The 17,937-nt window shown below is 26.6% G+C and overlaps 1 protein-coding gene across 1 annotated transcript; it reads right to left on the bottom strand.

The window, feature by feature from the left end:
* Nucleotides 1-676: 676 nt before the first annotated feature.
* Nucleotides 677-9,988, bottom strand: LOC111306570 (mitogen-activated protein kinase kinase kinase 20-like). Its single transcript, XM_022904393.2, has 3 exons — nt 9,982-9,988; nt 1,228-1,443; nt 677-969 (listed from the first exon to the last, which is right to left on the bottom strand). Exons 1-3 carry the CDS (start codon nt 9,986-9,988, stop codon nt 677-679), a joined length of 516 nt encoding a protein of 171 aa, XP_022760128.2.
* Nucleotides 9,989-17,937: the final 7,949 nt, after the last annotated feature.

Genomic DNA, 17,937 nt, shown 5'->3' with positions numbered 1-17,937 from the left:
AGAAGAAGAAGAAGAAGAAAACACTACTGAGACATAACACACAGAACACCTAATTGGGATGACTATATGTCTGTGCACTGCAAAATCTGACAACAGGGTGGGATGACCATTAACTGCTGCCTATTCAATAAGCTGTGTGAACGTTGCTCATTATATTAATTACCATGTTGCAATGCTTTGTCTCTAAACTTCTGCAAACTAAGTTGTCTTATTCTTTAGCATGCAGCTTACTACATGAAAAAGCTCAAAAGCCAGAACTTACCAATAGAGGCAAAAATAATGTTAGTTTGACAGATAATTCCATGTCTGTCGCAATAATCAAGAAATAATATGATGTTGCTACGACTCTAGCTTTGTTCATGAAATAGCTAAAAGAAGTTATCAATAACATAATTATTCATTCATCATAAGGCACAGTGACCACAAACATTAGTTGAATAAAAAATTAGTATTACAGCAGAATGAAAAGTTGATTAGAATAGTACTAGAGTAATAACTAATCAATTGAAGCAGCCAAGCATCCTCCAACACTTGATGGTACCCTGCAGGCTATCGTTTTTGGATAATAATAATAATTCAATCATCTAAAATTTCTAGGCACATTGCCTCAAGTTGTTCCATGGAAGGAAGACAACTATCGTCTTCATCATGTTGAAGAGATTTTATTGGAGATGGGTCATGGAAGGAGAAATGGATGGCTTAAAGGCATATCAGCAGTCCACCTTTTACTAGGATCCCTTTGAAGACACTTCATCAAGAAATCTTTCCCTGTGCTTGACATGGTTTTCAGTATTTTTGGCAGATATCTCAAAAATCCAATCTTGATGGCCAAATCCATTGGGTTCTGATCTTTCCATGATAGTTTTTCAGTAATGATCTCAAGAACAATGCACCCTATGGACCATATATCTAAGGCAGTATTGATGTGTCCATAAATAATAGATTCTGGTGACAAGTAAACTGCTGTACCTGGAAAAGTTGACACTCAAGGATCTGGCATATGATGTCTTTCTCTAGGTTGCCTAACCTGGCCAAAATCAATAATCTTCAGTCTGCAAATGGAACCATTTTGATAAGAAGGAAAAACAAGGATATATTCTGGGTTTGGATAACAATGAACAAAGCCTCTATGATGAATATCCCGAACCCCTTCAAGCAGCATTCTTTTGTAGCACTTGGCATCACCTCATGCCCCATATTTCTTGATCATCAAGTCCAAAAGACTACCGCCAGGTGCGTATTCAAGAAACAAGTTATAAATCAGCATCACTTGATCGATGGTCACCATATCACCATAACATTGAACAATGTTACCGCAACCAACAAACCGTTTAAAGATTTGAAGTGAACTAAAATCTTTGTAAGGACAAGTTTTCACAGCAAAAACTTGATCATCAGAAACAGAGTTTGTGGGTTTCACCAAGTGAACAACTCCATAGGAACCTGACCAAGAGTCTTAAGTTTGACCCACTCCATAGTTAAACGATTCCTTGATACTCTTTTTACTATAGGAAAATCATCCATTGTTTTTTATGAAAGTAAAATCAATCGAATAAACGAAGGAAGGGTTTAACAAACCCCTTTTTTTGGTAACTTTAGGCTAATTTTGTTTCAGCTTCAAGATATATGTATAAATATGGGGAACAAGTAATAGTTTAACTCGGTTTTTCACTTCTAATTGTAGTTAGATTTGATAATTAAAATTTGTGTTAATGCCAATTTTTCATTGGCCAATTCATTACGAATTGGCGGTTTAATTACTCTTTGCTGAACTTCTCAACTATCCTGAGCCAAGGTGTTTGGTGTCTATGATAAAATTGGTCCTGGTTTCCGTTTTTAGTTTTTACTATTTACTTTTATTAATACAGTAAAAAAAAACACAAATAAAAAAGAGTTAATTACATCTTTTGCATTTGAACTTTGAAAATATTTACAAATTGTTATTTAAAAAAATAAAATATACAATTTGCACTCTAAATTTTCAAATAATGTATAATTTGCACAATTAACTTTTAAATTATATATCATATTAACTCGAACTCTAATTCCACTAACTATATCAATAAATACATCCGACATTTGACTAATACTATTAAATTATGTGTTCAGCACACATGTTATCAACTTTTTTTCTAATATAAAATAAAAATATATAATTACTTGAATTATAAAGTTGTATAAAATTGACCAATCATTTTTTGTCATGTGATATCACAAATAAAAGTTTTTACTAAATATTTAATATTTTTATTTAACGAATAACATGCGTGTGATAAAATTATACTAATTAGATACTATATAAACTAATTAAGTTAACAATATTAAAATTTGAATTAAAATAATAATACATTATTCAAAAGTTCATTATGTAAATTGTACTTTTTTATTTATTTAGATATTAATTTATATATATTTTCAAAATATAGATAAAAATGTACTTAACTCAGTAAAAAATAAGTAAAAACAAGAGACAAATAAAAAATAAAGGATAACTTAAAATAAGAGACCAATAACAAAATGTAAAAAGGAAAAGAATTAACTAAATGCAACGAATAATTTTACAAATTATCATTTAACTCATTAAGTGTTACTTTAATTGTTTACTAATTGTTACTTGACCTTTTAATTTTCTAAAATTTTTTATTTTGCAATTAAAATTTTCAAACTTTTCATTAAGTTCTTCAGTATTTTATTTATCAAAATAAAATTTAAATAGTACATTTTTATGTATTAAAATATACATTTTACATTAAGGGGAGAGATAAACTTATATTAGCATAAAATTTTTTAGTTTTACACTTTTTATTAATTATTAATTTCAATAGATTTAAGGAATGAAATAAAACTTTTTTTTTTTTTTTGGTTTGTCTCTCTCATCTCTTGTATTTATTAAAATCAACAGTTAGAAAAAGATGTAAAAATATATAAAACTCTTTTGGTGCTACTTAATCCCTCCCCTTACTCTAAATAATATTTTGATATAAATAATTTGACTTTTTCCATAAAAAAAAATTAAACATTGTCTTCATTTCTCCTTGTTTGATTTTTTATGGATATAAATATAGCTATTCTATCAATTACAACTAAAAAATTAGAAAATACAATCCAAATTTCTTTGTAATGGAAAATGTACAAATCATTAAATTAAAAATATTGTTTCTTAAAATTATATTATTTTACATTTTTTTTTGTGGATATAACTTGAATAACATTAAATACAAAAATACAAGAGATTTTTTTGAAACAAAATTTAAACTAATTTATTTATTTTGAAATATATACATTATTAAATAATAGAAATATTAGTCATTTAGTTTTAACTTATATATCTTTCAAAAAAATCTTAACATAAGTTGTACTAATATATAAAACTTGTGAAGAAGTCAATGACACGAGTCAATTGGCATCAACTCAGTTGAGAAAAGCATGAAAAAACAAAGTAAATAATACTCACCTTATCCCATATTATTTGTCTATTAAGAATTTGCACAAATTTTAAGAAAGAAAATTTAAGTTCTTTTTTACCCTTTTCGTTTATTTTCAACACAGGTAAAATTTTGGCATTTGGCACCAATTACTTTCAAACAAAACTTTTTGCAAAGCTTTGGGCACATCACCAAACTAATAAAAATCATCATTTGCAAAGCTTTGGGCGCATCATCATTTTTCGTGGCAACCAAAAGCTTCTATTTTAGAACAAAAAAAAAAACAAAGCAACATGTGATAGCCATCTTGTTCAAAATCTATAGTAGCCATCTTGTTCACACTTTATCTCTAATTATCAAAAGCACCATTTTTTAAAAAAAATTTAATCCTTATCTTTATCTTAAATGACACATGGATTCTTTGATATAAATAGACTTTGTTCCATCTAAATTTAAAAGAAATTAAAACAACCAACAACAACAACAAATCATTTATGAGATGTTGTTAAAGGAAAATAATAATGGAATGCTATAAAAAGGCTCTTTAACACTCTTGCTTCCATGTTTTTTGTTTTTTTAAGGACAATTGGTAGAATTTGGAAACAAGCAAAATGCTTTCTAGATAATGGATTAGCAGTTGATGTATCTTCTAGGCTTTTGGGAAATGTTAGATGTAAAAGAATTCAAATTGATCTAATTAAAGTATCTAAAGTTTCTTTGCATCACTGTACCAACATTCGATCATAGGCAAGGGTGTTGAATGTGCCAAAATCAACAATTCTAGGTGTACTAGAAAAGGATTTGTCAAATCACATTCAAGTGCATTGAAGTCATTCTTATTTGATGAAAATAGGAAGACAAGGCTACTATTTTGCTTATCAATGCTCAATCTTAACAATAGTGGAAATAATACACCTTTTAATAATATGTTTAATATTGTGCATATTGATGAAAAGTGGTTTTATATGTTTCAAGAATAAAAAAAGTATTATCTACTCCTTAAAGAAAATGAGCCTCTACGTCTTACAAAAGCAAGCAATTCATCACAAAAATTATGTTTTTAACTGTGGTAGCTCGGCCAAGATTTGATACAACTAATAATGTAGAATTTTCATGAAAAATTATTATTTTTCCTTTTGTATATAATGAGCTTGCTAAAAGAAATAGTAAGAATCGAATTGTAAAAACACTAGAAATGAAATTGATTTTGTTAGTGACAAAACATGTCACATGAGCTTGCTTGATCGAAAAGCTTCTACCAACAATTCAATCTAAATGGCTTTAACATGATGCAATAGAGACTATCTATATTCAATAAGATAATACAAAGCCACATATTGATCCTATAATGTTGAATTTTGGGAAGTTGCTACTAATGATGGTTTTGATATTCGACTATTATGCCAACCAACAAATAGTCCAAATTTGAATATTTTAGATCTTGGATTTTTTAGAGCTATTCAATCTTTTCAACACTAAAAAGCTCCTGATACAATTGATAAGCTAATCAAAGCTTTTGAAAAATCTTTTAATGAATTTTCAGAATATAGACTCAATAATATCTTTTAACTTTACAAGATTGTATGGTGGAACTTGTATAAGTTGATGGAGGAAACAACTACTAGTTGCTACATATGGGGAAAAATAGGTTGCAAATATATAGTAATTTGCCTTTAACTCTTTAATGTGATCATGAACTTATAAAAAAAGTATTGAATCGACTATAAGAATGAATGGAAAATTTATGAAAGTTATCTTAAACTTCATTTCAATCTTTGTTTTTTGGGTTATGTATAAAAGACCACAAGCATTTTGCTTTTCTTTTGTAATTGGTCATAATATTTGTATTAGAATTGTAATCAAAGTTTAAAAGACTTAGGTGCTTATAAACTTTTGTTGTTTATTACTTAAAGACCTTGGCATTTGTAAACTTCTGTTTTCCATAACTTAAAGAGTTTTTTTTTTTTTTTTTTTTTTTTTTTAAGATTAAAGAAAAATCAAATGATTGTAAGTTAACTGTCTTTAAAGTCTTTTATGGATTTTAATGTACTTTTGTTTACTATTTTATTATTGGTTATTTGTTTTTCTAATTAATGATTGTCAATGAATTCAATTTATATTGCTTTAACATTTCTAATTTTTTTTTATATTTCTATGTGTTGCAATAAATAGGTTCCAAAAGTGGTGATGAGTTGAGAAGCTTAAAATACTATGTCACTAAAATGAAAGAGGGCCAGAAAGGCATTTATTACATTACTAGTGGAGCAAGAAGGTAGTAAAAAACTCTTCATTCTTAGAGAAACTCAGGAAAAAAGGGATATAAAGTTTTTTTTCATGGCTAAAAAATGGCTATAAATAAAAATCACCAAAGATGAAAGTTAGACAAAATGCTTCCCTTGAAGCTACCAACCTATTTGTACATTTGCAAACATTGGCTTGGGTTTCTATTGCAACATGTGCTGGCATGACCTTTTATGATGTTAAGCATTCATTATCAATTAATGATAATCTTTTGATTAATTAGTTGTCTTATCTAGTTACAAGTTTTTCCTTTTTTAAGAGAATGTGTAATGATTTTTTTTTGTGTTCAAGTATAATAATCTTGATGTTTCAAAATTAATGCACTTCGTTGACGTACTAGTTTAGGATTTTGATAATTTCAAAAGCTAGTTTTATTGCTTAAATTGAACTAAAACAAAAGTATCCATTTGATGGAAAAGCTAGTTCTCTATTGTTGCTGTCATTGATTACATATATATAGTAGAATTTACATAGAATATGACTTCATTATTTTAGTTAAAGTGTTTTGAGCAACATCTACTATCTATTATCTTTCTTTCTACTTTTTACTTTAAGAATGCATTTGTAATTCTTTTTGTTATAGGTCATTATAGAAAGCACATATGTATAGCTAAATAATTAAAGAGTCCTACACAATGAATCCAAATAATAAGTATTTCATAATTTAGATAGTCAATTACTTGAATTACTCTCCTATTTGTATGCTAAAGGATTTTATAACTTTTAGTTGCCTTCTTAAAGCAAAGAATGAAAACTTAATGTATTGTTCCTTGGATTTTGAATATGCAGTTAGTACTTGCTTGATTATTTTTGCAAGAGTACAAGAAAGTCCACTTCATGGTTGTCTTAACTAAGGGATCTAGCATGCCATTTGAAATTGATTAGTGAACTAATTGTATTTTTTTAACCTTGTTTTCAATATGTTTTTTGTTTTCCCATTTCCATGAGGGATAAGGTTGCATGCATGTTTTTCCCTATGATTTGCTAAGTTTTCTTTATTTTCAATGCTATAACAATACTTAATTTGAATATTAATGGAAATATTTGATCTTTTAAATGATCATCTATATAGGATCTACCTTCAAATTCTTCATCAATTTTTGGTTTTAGGTAGAGTTTAAAAATATGTTTCGATTTGGTTTTAGATGCTGCCAGGTTTGGTTTAGGGGTTGTTTGCCACTAAATTGTTGATCATTTAAGGTTTTTTTTTTTAACTTGTGAAATATGTCTTATGAATAGTATTTAAGTTAAGGATAGTTTGATAAGAGCTTAGGGTTGAGAAATCACCCTTGTGGGTCTTAACATTCACTTGTAGCTTAAGATTATTGAGCTTGTTATTTTCTTGGCAAAGTGGCAATTATGGTCATTATTTTCTATTTTAAGGTTCACTTATAAGCCCAATGCTACATTAGAATACAGTGAAATTGCAAGTTGTATCTTACTTTTTATACTAGGTTTATGATTGTGGTTTCTTTATTTTTTAAGCTTTTAGGCACTTATGCATGATTCTTTTACGAGGAATAAACTTTTTTTAAGTATTATTCTAAGGTAATTTACATTGATCTATATAACAAAAATTAAAAACAGAAAAAAAAAAGTTTATAAGAATAATGTGTTGAAATTTCGTTGACACATTTCAACAAACATTACATAGTCATAATTTTTACATTTGGGAAAACATAAATGGAAAGACTTTATAGCAACTGAAACTAACTCTTATGTGTATATCTAACAAGGAAGAAATGCAATTCCAATGTGTATTCAACTTTAGCCATTACATATTTCCTTCCAGAATATCAAAATATCCATAGAGCAATTCTTATTTGCCCACTAAACATACCTAACTGTTATAATGTATCAGTTTAGAGGCTCGATCACTAGATGTAAATATTTAAAATTGAGAAAAAAAAAGAAGTTGTCACCAATATTTTCTTTAAGGTGTGATTAGCCACATAAAAATTTTATCTTTTTAATAAAACAATAAAATAGGTTTAAAGTTTATTAAAAAGATAATTTTGGTTTACAAAAATAGGATTAGATTTGGTGTTGATTATACGTAAGGAAAGATTTGCATCCCAACAATATCTATAAAAATTGATACCTATTGATCATGCGCTATTTATATTTTTGGATAAAAATGATTTTTATTTAAGATTTAATAATAATTCTCTTTTTTTAAAAAAGAAAATCAATTAAATCTTTATTTAGAAATATTGTGAAAATATTTAGATTAAAAAAATATCTTATAATTCTTCAATATTTAGACGAAATTCAAAAATAATCCTTTTCATCTGAGATTCACAAAAAATTTCCTTTAAAAGTGAAAATAACATTCTTTGCAAATGATAATTGTTGGTGACTCTTCAACTCTTAGACAAAGTATAAAAAAAATTATATTTCTCGAAATGTTATTTTAATTTTATTTTAATTAAAATTAATTTTTTAAAGAACTTTTTTTGCAAAAAAAAAAACTATAATTAACCATAAACATCAATAATATATATAAATATATGTATATATATATATATATATTATGCGTAATAAGTGCAAACATTACTCTAAAATGGGATATAAGCAAATATATGTCATAAGTGATGATGAGATGCGAATTTAAGATCAGGTCCTTAAATATAAAAAGATCACCTGAATTTTTCAATCTCTAGGTAGATCTTTTGTGCAACCCTTTATATTTAAAATCTCATTTTTTATTTTTTATTTAATTTTATTATTATTTTAACTAATGAATTATATAAACAATCTTAATGAAATAAAATTTTTTAAATACCCTATCATCTAGATGGCATTTAGGAACAAATTACTTCATAGGAAGTTTTCACACAAATCCTTAAATTTTGAAATGATTTTAGAATGTTGGGTAAATTTAGGGTTTTGAGATTTTACTTTGGTTTCAACGAAGGCTTCAAGGTTTCATTTAGAGTTTAAGATTTTACCTAGGTTTAGGGTTTCACTTAGGGTTTCAAATTTCACTTAGGATTTTGTTTAAGGTCTCATTCTAGGGTTTTAGTTTAGGGTTTCACTTTGGGATTTTATTTTAGAATTTATTTTTTTACCTAGAATTTAGGGTTTTAGGAATTTACAAATCTCTTTAAAAATCTCTAATATCTGACAAATTTTCAAAGTAAGCTCATTTTTATAATTTCTTTAAAAAATTAAACTTTTATATTTTTATATATTTTTTTCATTATAATTTTATTATTTATTTTTCTTTTCTTCTTTTCTTAAAAAATTATTATTATTATTATCATTTATTAATTTTATTATTTATTTTTATGATTTAATTTTATATTTCTAATGTTTTAAAGTCTTTTTTAAAATCAAATTTCTTTTACTAAGATTTAATTCCCCAACAGTTAGGCAAAAATAATCTTTTAAAATTCAATTTTGAATCCTTCAAATATCTAAATAGGGTTTTAAAAATTTTAGTTTGGTTATATTTTTATTTTTTTACATATTTATTACTTATTATTATTTATTATATATTTTTAAGTATTAAGCTTACTAATAAAACCTATTATAACAAGCATATCATACTAAAGTTTATTATTTTTAATATTTATTATATTCTTATTCTACTTAAAATTGAAAACATACAAAAAGCAATTGGACCTACAAAATGCATGTGCCTAATCTAAAACAATAAATGTAAACATAATGGTATTAAGCTTTTCCATTTCCACCAAACCATGCAAATATATAAATGAGATCTTACAACCCTTAACTTTACAACACACACACATACCATAAAAATGTGGCAAAACTATGCAATTGGAAGAAGCTTTTAGCTCTAATAAGTGGTCTAACAACATATAATCAATCCTTTACGAAAAAGAATCGATCATAAACATGAAAGATGATGAAATATGCCATGTAAAAGAGGAATCAAATACAAGCAAATGAATAAAATAATGAAACTTCAAGATTCTATATGCAAAACCCATACAATATTAGATTAGAAACCTTGTCAGTTGGGTTTTCAGCTTTATTTACACAAATCACATTCCAAAGGGAAGAGAAGAAGAAAAAATGTACATAAAGCATTCTTTTTTCTGTAAATTGATACACATAGATGATGTAGACTAGCAAGTTTGACATATAGATAAAGCTTTAAGCTTTTAATATAGTTCATGTATGAAAAAAAAAATAACAGAAATGAAAAAAAGAATCGAAACCTTAGGCTTCTACAAACTAACTTCATATAAAAATCGTAACTAAGAAAAAAAGAATAAAAAACTACCTCTCATTTCGTGCTTTCTCTTGTTATTCTTTGTTTTTTCATGAGCTCTCCTTTTTTCTTCTTGTAATTCCTTTTTTCTAACCTTTTTCTCCTCATATTTTTTAGTTTTATCTTTTTCTAGTTCTTTTTTTTCCTATTGCCTTAATTTTTTTTGTTCTATTTAGTTTTGGTTTTGTTTAGGGTTTTGCTTCTTCTGCTTCTTCCTTTTTCTGGTTTTTGCTTTTCTTTCTTTTTCTATGTGCAAAGCTTTTGTTTATCCTTCGTTCTTCTGTTGCTAGCTTTTTTTTTTTTGGTTTTTGCCTACTTCGTTTCTACTTTGTTTTGTTTTTTTTTTTTACTATTTGTTAGTTTTTATTTGCTTTTTTTTTTTTTGCTTCTTCTTTTCTAGTTTGCTACTTGCTTCTTTTCTGATTTTTTTCCTTATTTGTTGCCATTTTTTTTTTGTTTTTTTTTTCAATTTTTTTCCTTTACTTCTCTTTTAATTTTTTTTCTTATTCAATTTTTCTGCTTTATAATCCCAGGCCATGTTTATTTAGTTTGTAGTAGTTTTTTCTTCTTCACATGTTGCATGCATGACTTTTTTCATGTAAGATGGGCCCTTTTTCATACAAAGTCGAATAAAACTTTTCATTTTGGCTATCTTTGATGGCTTATTCAGGTTTTTTTTTTTATCTTAATTTTTTTTTAAAATTTTGGGTTTGCTTCATTTCATTTAAGCTCTCATTTATTTTTGGGCAAAAGCTTTTGTTATTATTTTTAATTTATTATTAATTTTTTAATTTTTAAAATAAATTTTACAATTTGGTTTTTTATTTAATATTTTTTTATTTTTATTTATCTATTTTGTTTAATAGCCAACAATGGGCTTTAAAAAAGAATCTTTTATCAAGCTTTTTTTAAGGCTATTTGGGCATTCATTCAAACTTATGCAATAGGCTTTACTATAAACTCTACATTGGCACAGAAGTAAAATTTTTGTTAACTTTGAGAATTTTCTTTATCTTTTATTTGCCTTTCACCACAAATAACCCTGAATCATGGATGCAATTTTCTAAACTACTTGGTATGAGGGCAACGGTGTTGAAGAAGAATGGTGACCTCAATTGCTTAAAGATTCATGGTTTTTGTTTCAATCATTAGTGTTAAATTAAACTTAATTTGATTGATATGTTTGTTATTTTTCTTGTGAGTGTGAGTTTTTTTTTTTTTTTTTTTACTTTTTACTATTTATTTTTGAAAAAAAAAACCAAAACACATAATAGGTTTAGTCTATGTTTCTTTAATAGGTTTTTTAGTGCTATTATTATAAATTCATTGATCATTGAAATTCAATAGGATTTTGCTTAATTAATCTATGCAACAATCACTACACATTTAAATTTAATAGTTTTCTTAAAATGATGGATCAATTATAAATACAATTTCCTCACTAAACCTTTTAATTTCGTTTAGAAATTATAAGAAATAAAGGCATCCACAGGTCAAGGCTTGGCTCAACTCATCTTAGGTTCTGGATATGATAGGTGTAAGTTTGGATTTATACTTAAAAATTTTTTTATTAATAAATAATATATTTTAAGTAAATTTTTATTTATTTCAAAATACAAAATATTACAATAATAATCCTAACTAATATAAATGGATGGGTTAAGCTTAGGTTTGAATTTAAAGGTATCAATTCACTTTAACTTAGCTTGACCTTATTTGTAGAGTTAGAGGTGTTCAAAATTTGATTTCAATAGAATTAATCCATTAATCAATTTAATTGCTTTAATTCGATTACTTGGTTCATTATTGAATTAATTTTGATAATTATTGAAAATTATTGTAAAGAAAATTTGGTTTTTAATTAATTAAGTTCAAAAATAAAATTAATCAAATTAACAAAAATTTTAGTTAAAATATAATATAATTCAAATATAAAATTAAAAATACATGAAATAAATTATTTTAATTTAGAAATTATTAGAATTTTTAACTTAATAACTTGATTTGAATATTTTGTTGGATAATTTTATTTAATTTATTTCAAATATAAAAAATTAAGATTTTAAAATGTAATTTAACTTATATATATTTATTATTTAGTTAATTAAAAAAATTAATTGAATCGATTGAACTTAATTCGGTCAATTAATATTTTAAATTCAAAATTAAACAAATAGATCGAATAAACACTCATCGTGGAGTTGCTAATTAAAATAATATTTATTAAGGAAATTAAAAAATATTTTATGGAATATTTTAATATTTTACAATTTTTAATCAAACTAAAAAGTATTGGAAATACAATTATACTTGTTCGGAGATGAGTAATAAATTTAATCCACCAGCTTCTTAAAATGTATCCATAAATTTATACCTTATAAAAAAGGACATTACCTTTAGCAAGTTTAAAATTATAAAACAGAAGTACTTATCTTTAAAATTAAAATATATTTGGTAAAAGAGAAAGGAAAAAAAAAAGATAAAAGAAATTTTGTCTAAATTTTTTTCCTTCCAAATATGTCTTTCTTTAGGTTAACCTAAAACGAAAGTATATATTGTTGAATTATATATATATATATATATATATATAAGCATATATTGTTGAACTGGTACATTAGGTGAAAACTGTTATTTTCTCTTTTCTTACTTTGACCTTTAAAAAAAAAAAAAAGCTAATTAAAACTCAATCTCCAAGTCCAAATTAAACTCCGACTCCTAACATATAATGAAAGAAAGGTAATTAAACTGAAAGGAAATAGGTATTCCCACCTTCTATATGTCAGTTCCTTCATTATTTATATATAACTGTACGTTGCTAAAAAAATCTTAAAGATTTTATTCAACAAAACAAAACCTTCAAAAAAAATGGAAGCGAAGAAGAAGATGATGAGTTTAAAGGATTGGAAGGGTGGGGAAAAAGATAAAGATTGGACTGCCTTCAACTGCTTGGTAGATGTTGCCGTGGCTGCTAGGGAAGAGTACGAGAAAGAGAGGTTGATGAAGGAAAATATGAGTCGCGGAGAAGGGTTTAAGATTGATTATACCGTCAACAACTCACCTGATTTCTCCGAGAATCCCTCAGAATTCAATCACCAAACAATTGAGGAGAATAAACTTGTCGCTTTTCCTAGGTATGTACCCTATCAGCACAAACCTTCCCTTACGAAAGAAAAGAGTGTTGACGACAAGCCTTTTACATTTATCCAACACAAAACCCTAACCGCTGATAGCTTTGACAAACAAGGGTTTGCCGCGGCTGAGAGCAAAAACTGTAGAACTTCTGTGAGAATATTTGGCACTGAAATTTCCATTAAGGAATCCGAAACTGAGGAAGTCTCATCCAAAAACGCTGATTCTGTTTCGCCAAAGAAACAAAGTTTTCAAGGAAACAAACCAATAGAGGAACAAAGGGTTAATCTTAAACGTTGCTTTGAGTCGGCTGAAACAAGCAGTGGAGTAAAGAACCAGAAACGGAAGAAGCAAAAACAAAATTGCATGGGTATTTTTTGCCCTGGTAATGAGCCACCACAACCTGGTTTGCCTGAAAGGTTAAAGAAGATGATCAAAGACATGGGAGGAGCTGATGAGAAGCTAATCATACAAAAATCATTGTTCAAAACTGATAGGAGCAGGCACCATAATCGTCTGTCGATACCCATGAACCAAATCAAAGTCGAGTTTCTTACAGATGAAGAGAAAGATGTGCTGAAAGAAGGCAGTAATAATAAGGACTCAAAAGTTATAGAAGCATTGGTGATTGATCCATCTTTACAAACGAGGGACATGACTTTTAAGAGATGGGATATGAAGAAGCCATCGGGGAAAACTTGCTCAATCTATGCCTTGTTAAAAGAGTGGAATTCAGTGGTAAAAGATAATAACTTGAAGGTAAATGATGTCATTCAATTATGGTCATTTAGGGTGAATTCGAAACTGCATTTTGCCCTGGTAATTGTTTAGAAGCGTAGGAGAAGGAAGATGAAGCAGCTGCAATCTGCACATGCACAAGCAACACAGTTTGGGAACTTCCAAAAGGAAGGCAGTTGTAATCTTATTTGCCTTTAAGGCCTTTTTTTTTTCTTAGTTTTTTTTCAGTAAATTATTACTAATAATTTTGAATTTCTATGGAGTTTTGAAATTATATGTAGTCGTATATTGGAAACAAATGTCAATCTCTGAAGCTCCATTCTTTTTCCTTGCTTTCCAATTTCTCCCGTTAACAATGAATTTAGTTTCTTTGTTTTGCTAGATAAATTTATTATTTTTAGTTGTTACTTTCGGGACTTATATCTATTGAATATATAAAAATAAAAATAAATTGTAAATAAAAATTACTAAAATTAAAACTTTGAGTATTCCCATCATATATAATTTTTACATTATATTTAAAATTTTAAAAAATTAGTCAGTTTTTGTCATCATAATATTATTATGTGTAGGATTATAAGTTTTTTAAGTGAATTTTTTTTTTGAAAATAAGAAGGATTAATTCCTTCTAAGTTACCATTACCTCAACCCAGTCCGTTGAAGTTGTCGAGGTGAGTGCATTTTTTGCCAAAATATGAGCAACTGCATTTGTGTCCCTCTTAGCGTGGGTCACCCTTGATCTTACATACTGTCATTAGAACACTCTTTTTCAATGTACACAATTAAGCTATCATTCACCCTTGAACTTACATTAGATTACACAAACGAGCCTTCAAGATGTTTATTGCTGGATATGCTCTCTCACAGTGGTAACTGATAGAAACAATGCTAGTCTCTACACTAAATAAACTGAACCAATAAAGCCTCTTTAAGTTAAATTTAAGACACACATAACCTTTTAATTTTTTTCAGCTGGGGCACTTAAGAGCTCTGCCCCTGGTTGCTGCACTGATAATCAGAAAGAAATGAAAGGATTGGTGCTTGAGTTTTTTTTTTTTTTTTCAAAATGTCTGTGATGCCGGTTTTGCTTATGATGATATTGATGTATTGTGCCATATGCTTTATCATGTTTTGATGAAATTCAAACGTGTTGATGCTTGTTCCACAAGAGGAGAAAAGTTTTGGAGCTTCATCAGCAATGGCATCTTACAAATCACTGGGGTTGAATGTTTATCGAGCAGGTTTCTATCAATCAAATTGGGAGATAGTAAAGAATTCAATTCGTCATTTTGTATGGAGGGTTTTCTTAACTGGCAGTTTTGATAAGGAGTTGAGCAAAGTTTTTGCAGTCCTCATTTCGAAAGCTGAGCAAACAAAGAAAGTAGCACAGTTATGATCTATCAAAATCTGCAATGTCCGGTTAAGTTACTCCCGAAGATTACTGCAAATAGGTTGCGGTCATTTGTTAAGGATATGATTTATGCCACACACAGCAGTTTTATTCTTGGAAGGTATGGTACTGATAATATTGTGATCTTTCAAGGAGCAGTTCAGCATGAAAAAGAGAAAACAGAGGGTTTATCATCAAGATTGATCTGGAGAAAGCCTATGATCAGATTAATTGGGATTATCTCCAATGGGTACTAATGGATTTGGATTTGCCTTCTCCTCATGTAAATCAGATCATCTACCGTGTTAAGTCTAAAAAATGAATATAATAAATTCATAATATCAAGATTTTAAATAAAAAATAATTTTTAAAACATAATAAGTTTAAAGCTTGTTTTAAAAGATTGTAAATACAAACCAAAAAAAAAAAAAGAGGTGAGATAAATAAAAGTCAATTGCATGAAGCCAAATTCCCATGTCCCGTAAACTTTAATATAATTTCATTGAATAGATTTAAAATTTTACGGATATAATTTATTTTTTAAAACGAATATAGTTTTTCTCATGCATGCATTAACATACGTTGCTCTTTTATTTAAAAAATTGATAAATTTTTTATATTATATGATTTTTGTTCAAATAGTAATTAAATTATAACTTTTCTAAAGAAAGCATTTAAGAAAAATTTTAAAAAAACCCAAATAAAAGAAAAAAAGATATAATGATGAAAAATTTTCATAAATTTTTTATTATTTTCTTGTTTCTTCTTTTTCCTTTCTCCATTTTTTACAAAAGGTATAAAATATTTTACTCAAGTTAACATTTAAAAATTAAGAACTAAAAAAATAAGGAAAAACAACAAAGAAAAATGTCCATAATTAAAAAAAAAAAAAAACTGAATTATGTCAAAACATATGTAAATTTTTTTAAAATTTTAAAATATCCAAATATATTATAAAACATTTTTAATTGATATTTTTTGAAAAAATATCTATAAGAAAAAACATAAAGAAGTGAAAATGAAACATGAGGTAACAAGTAGAGTAATATAATAAATTCATATTTTCATTACCTTTTTTAATTTTAATATGTATAGTCTTTTTTTTCTTTTCCTTGTTTTTCGTAAAAGAATTCAAAATATTTTTGCTTAATTACAAAACAAATTCAATAACAAAGTGTACATATTTAATAATATTTTTATTAACTCATGCTAAATTATATTGTTTTATTTGAAGTGTTTTTTTTTAAATAAAGAATAAAAAGTTATGAAAAGTCCAAAAAACAAACTTTTATTTTTTCTCTCAAAAATTCTTTTCTTATTTTATTTTCTTATTCTTTTTTTTTTCAGTTGCTTTCTGTTCTTTGCCATTTTCACTTATTTTCCCTTTTGTAGTAAGTGTAGAAGTGTCAAACAGGTTATGTCAATTGATACAATCCATTTAAATATTAATCTATGTGTTAATGGACCGTACTAACTCAGTATTATTATTTAACACGTTGTGACGTAAGATCACAAATGCTAAGAGTATGATTTACTGTGACACATAGTCCATAATCTTTGTTTGTCATGCCTTGTCTAGTACGACATTTTTTTAATGCCAAATTGAGTCAAACACAATTTATTAATAGTTTTTTTAAAATCTTTAACTATTGCTTGAGTTTAGAGTGTATTTTTATGTGTAAAAGGAAGTTCATTAAACTTTGAATACATTTTTTCTAACTTATAAACTTTAACTTTTTTCATATATATTATTGAAATTTATAAATGTAAAAGAATAACTAAAATTTTTATCAAAGATATCGGAACTATTTTTACAACTATTAGATCAAATGGTAACTTTTTTACTTTAGTAATTTATTTTTTGATGAATTTTATTAATATTGAAATGTTTATAAAATTTTTTTACATATAAAAAATACATATCGTATATCATATATTTTGTATTCAAAATAAAAGAATTATAAATTTATCTATCAATTATATATATTATTATACAATACATAAATACCTAATAAGATATCTCATATTGATGCTTATGTGGATAATTTATATTTTTTTTCACAAAAGATAGTAATTTAATTTTAATTTTTTACCAAATAATCCTATTCAATTAATTATTTGATTTAAAATATTTGAAATTTTAAAAATTAGGCTTTTCTATCTTATTTTAAACTATATCTTAAAACTTACTTTTTTCAAATGTATATTTATCTCCATCTAATAATAAGTAGACGAAACCTAAATTTATATTATTAGATATGTTTTAAATATTAAAAATATTAAAAAAAAAGAGATCTACTTACAAATTTTACCCTTTTTTTTCTAATTCACAAACTAGATTTTGTTAATAAGGCACGGAGAAACGCCCAAAAACATTACATCCTTAGACACACAACCTTTAAGTCTGTAACCAACACCTTATCTACTCCACAGGATACAATCAACCTAAAGCTGAGGAGTTAGACAAATAATTCAGAAGGATCATCTCCCACTTTGGCTAAGGGAATCCGTAAAGCCAATAGCCTCCTCATATACCTTATCAAATCTGACCACCCAAGAGGCCTCTAGAGTTTTTATAGTCTAGCCTCTTTGTTAACATACCAACTTAAGGCAACAATAAAATTTGATCCAATAATCAGTTTACCTCCAACATATCTAATTGACCCACAAAAATCTCTAAAGTTATTTTAATAGCAATAATTAGCTCAGCT

Source organism: Durio zibethinus, chromosome 21, assembly GCF_047325235.1.
Source record: "Durio zibethinus cultivar Kanyao isolate XHJ-2024 chromosome 21, ASM4732523v1, whole genome shotgun sequence".
Lineage (NCBI taxonomy): Eukaryota > Viridiplantae > Streptophyta > Magnoliopsida > Malvales > Malvaceae > Durio > Durio zibethinus.
The sequence above is the reverse complement of the archived record's forward strand: the minus strand, read 5'-3'. Positions and strand labels throughout refer to the sequence as shown.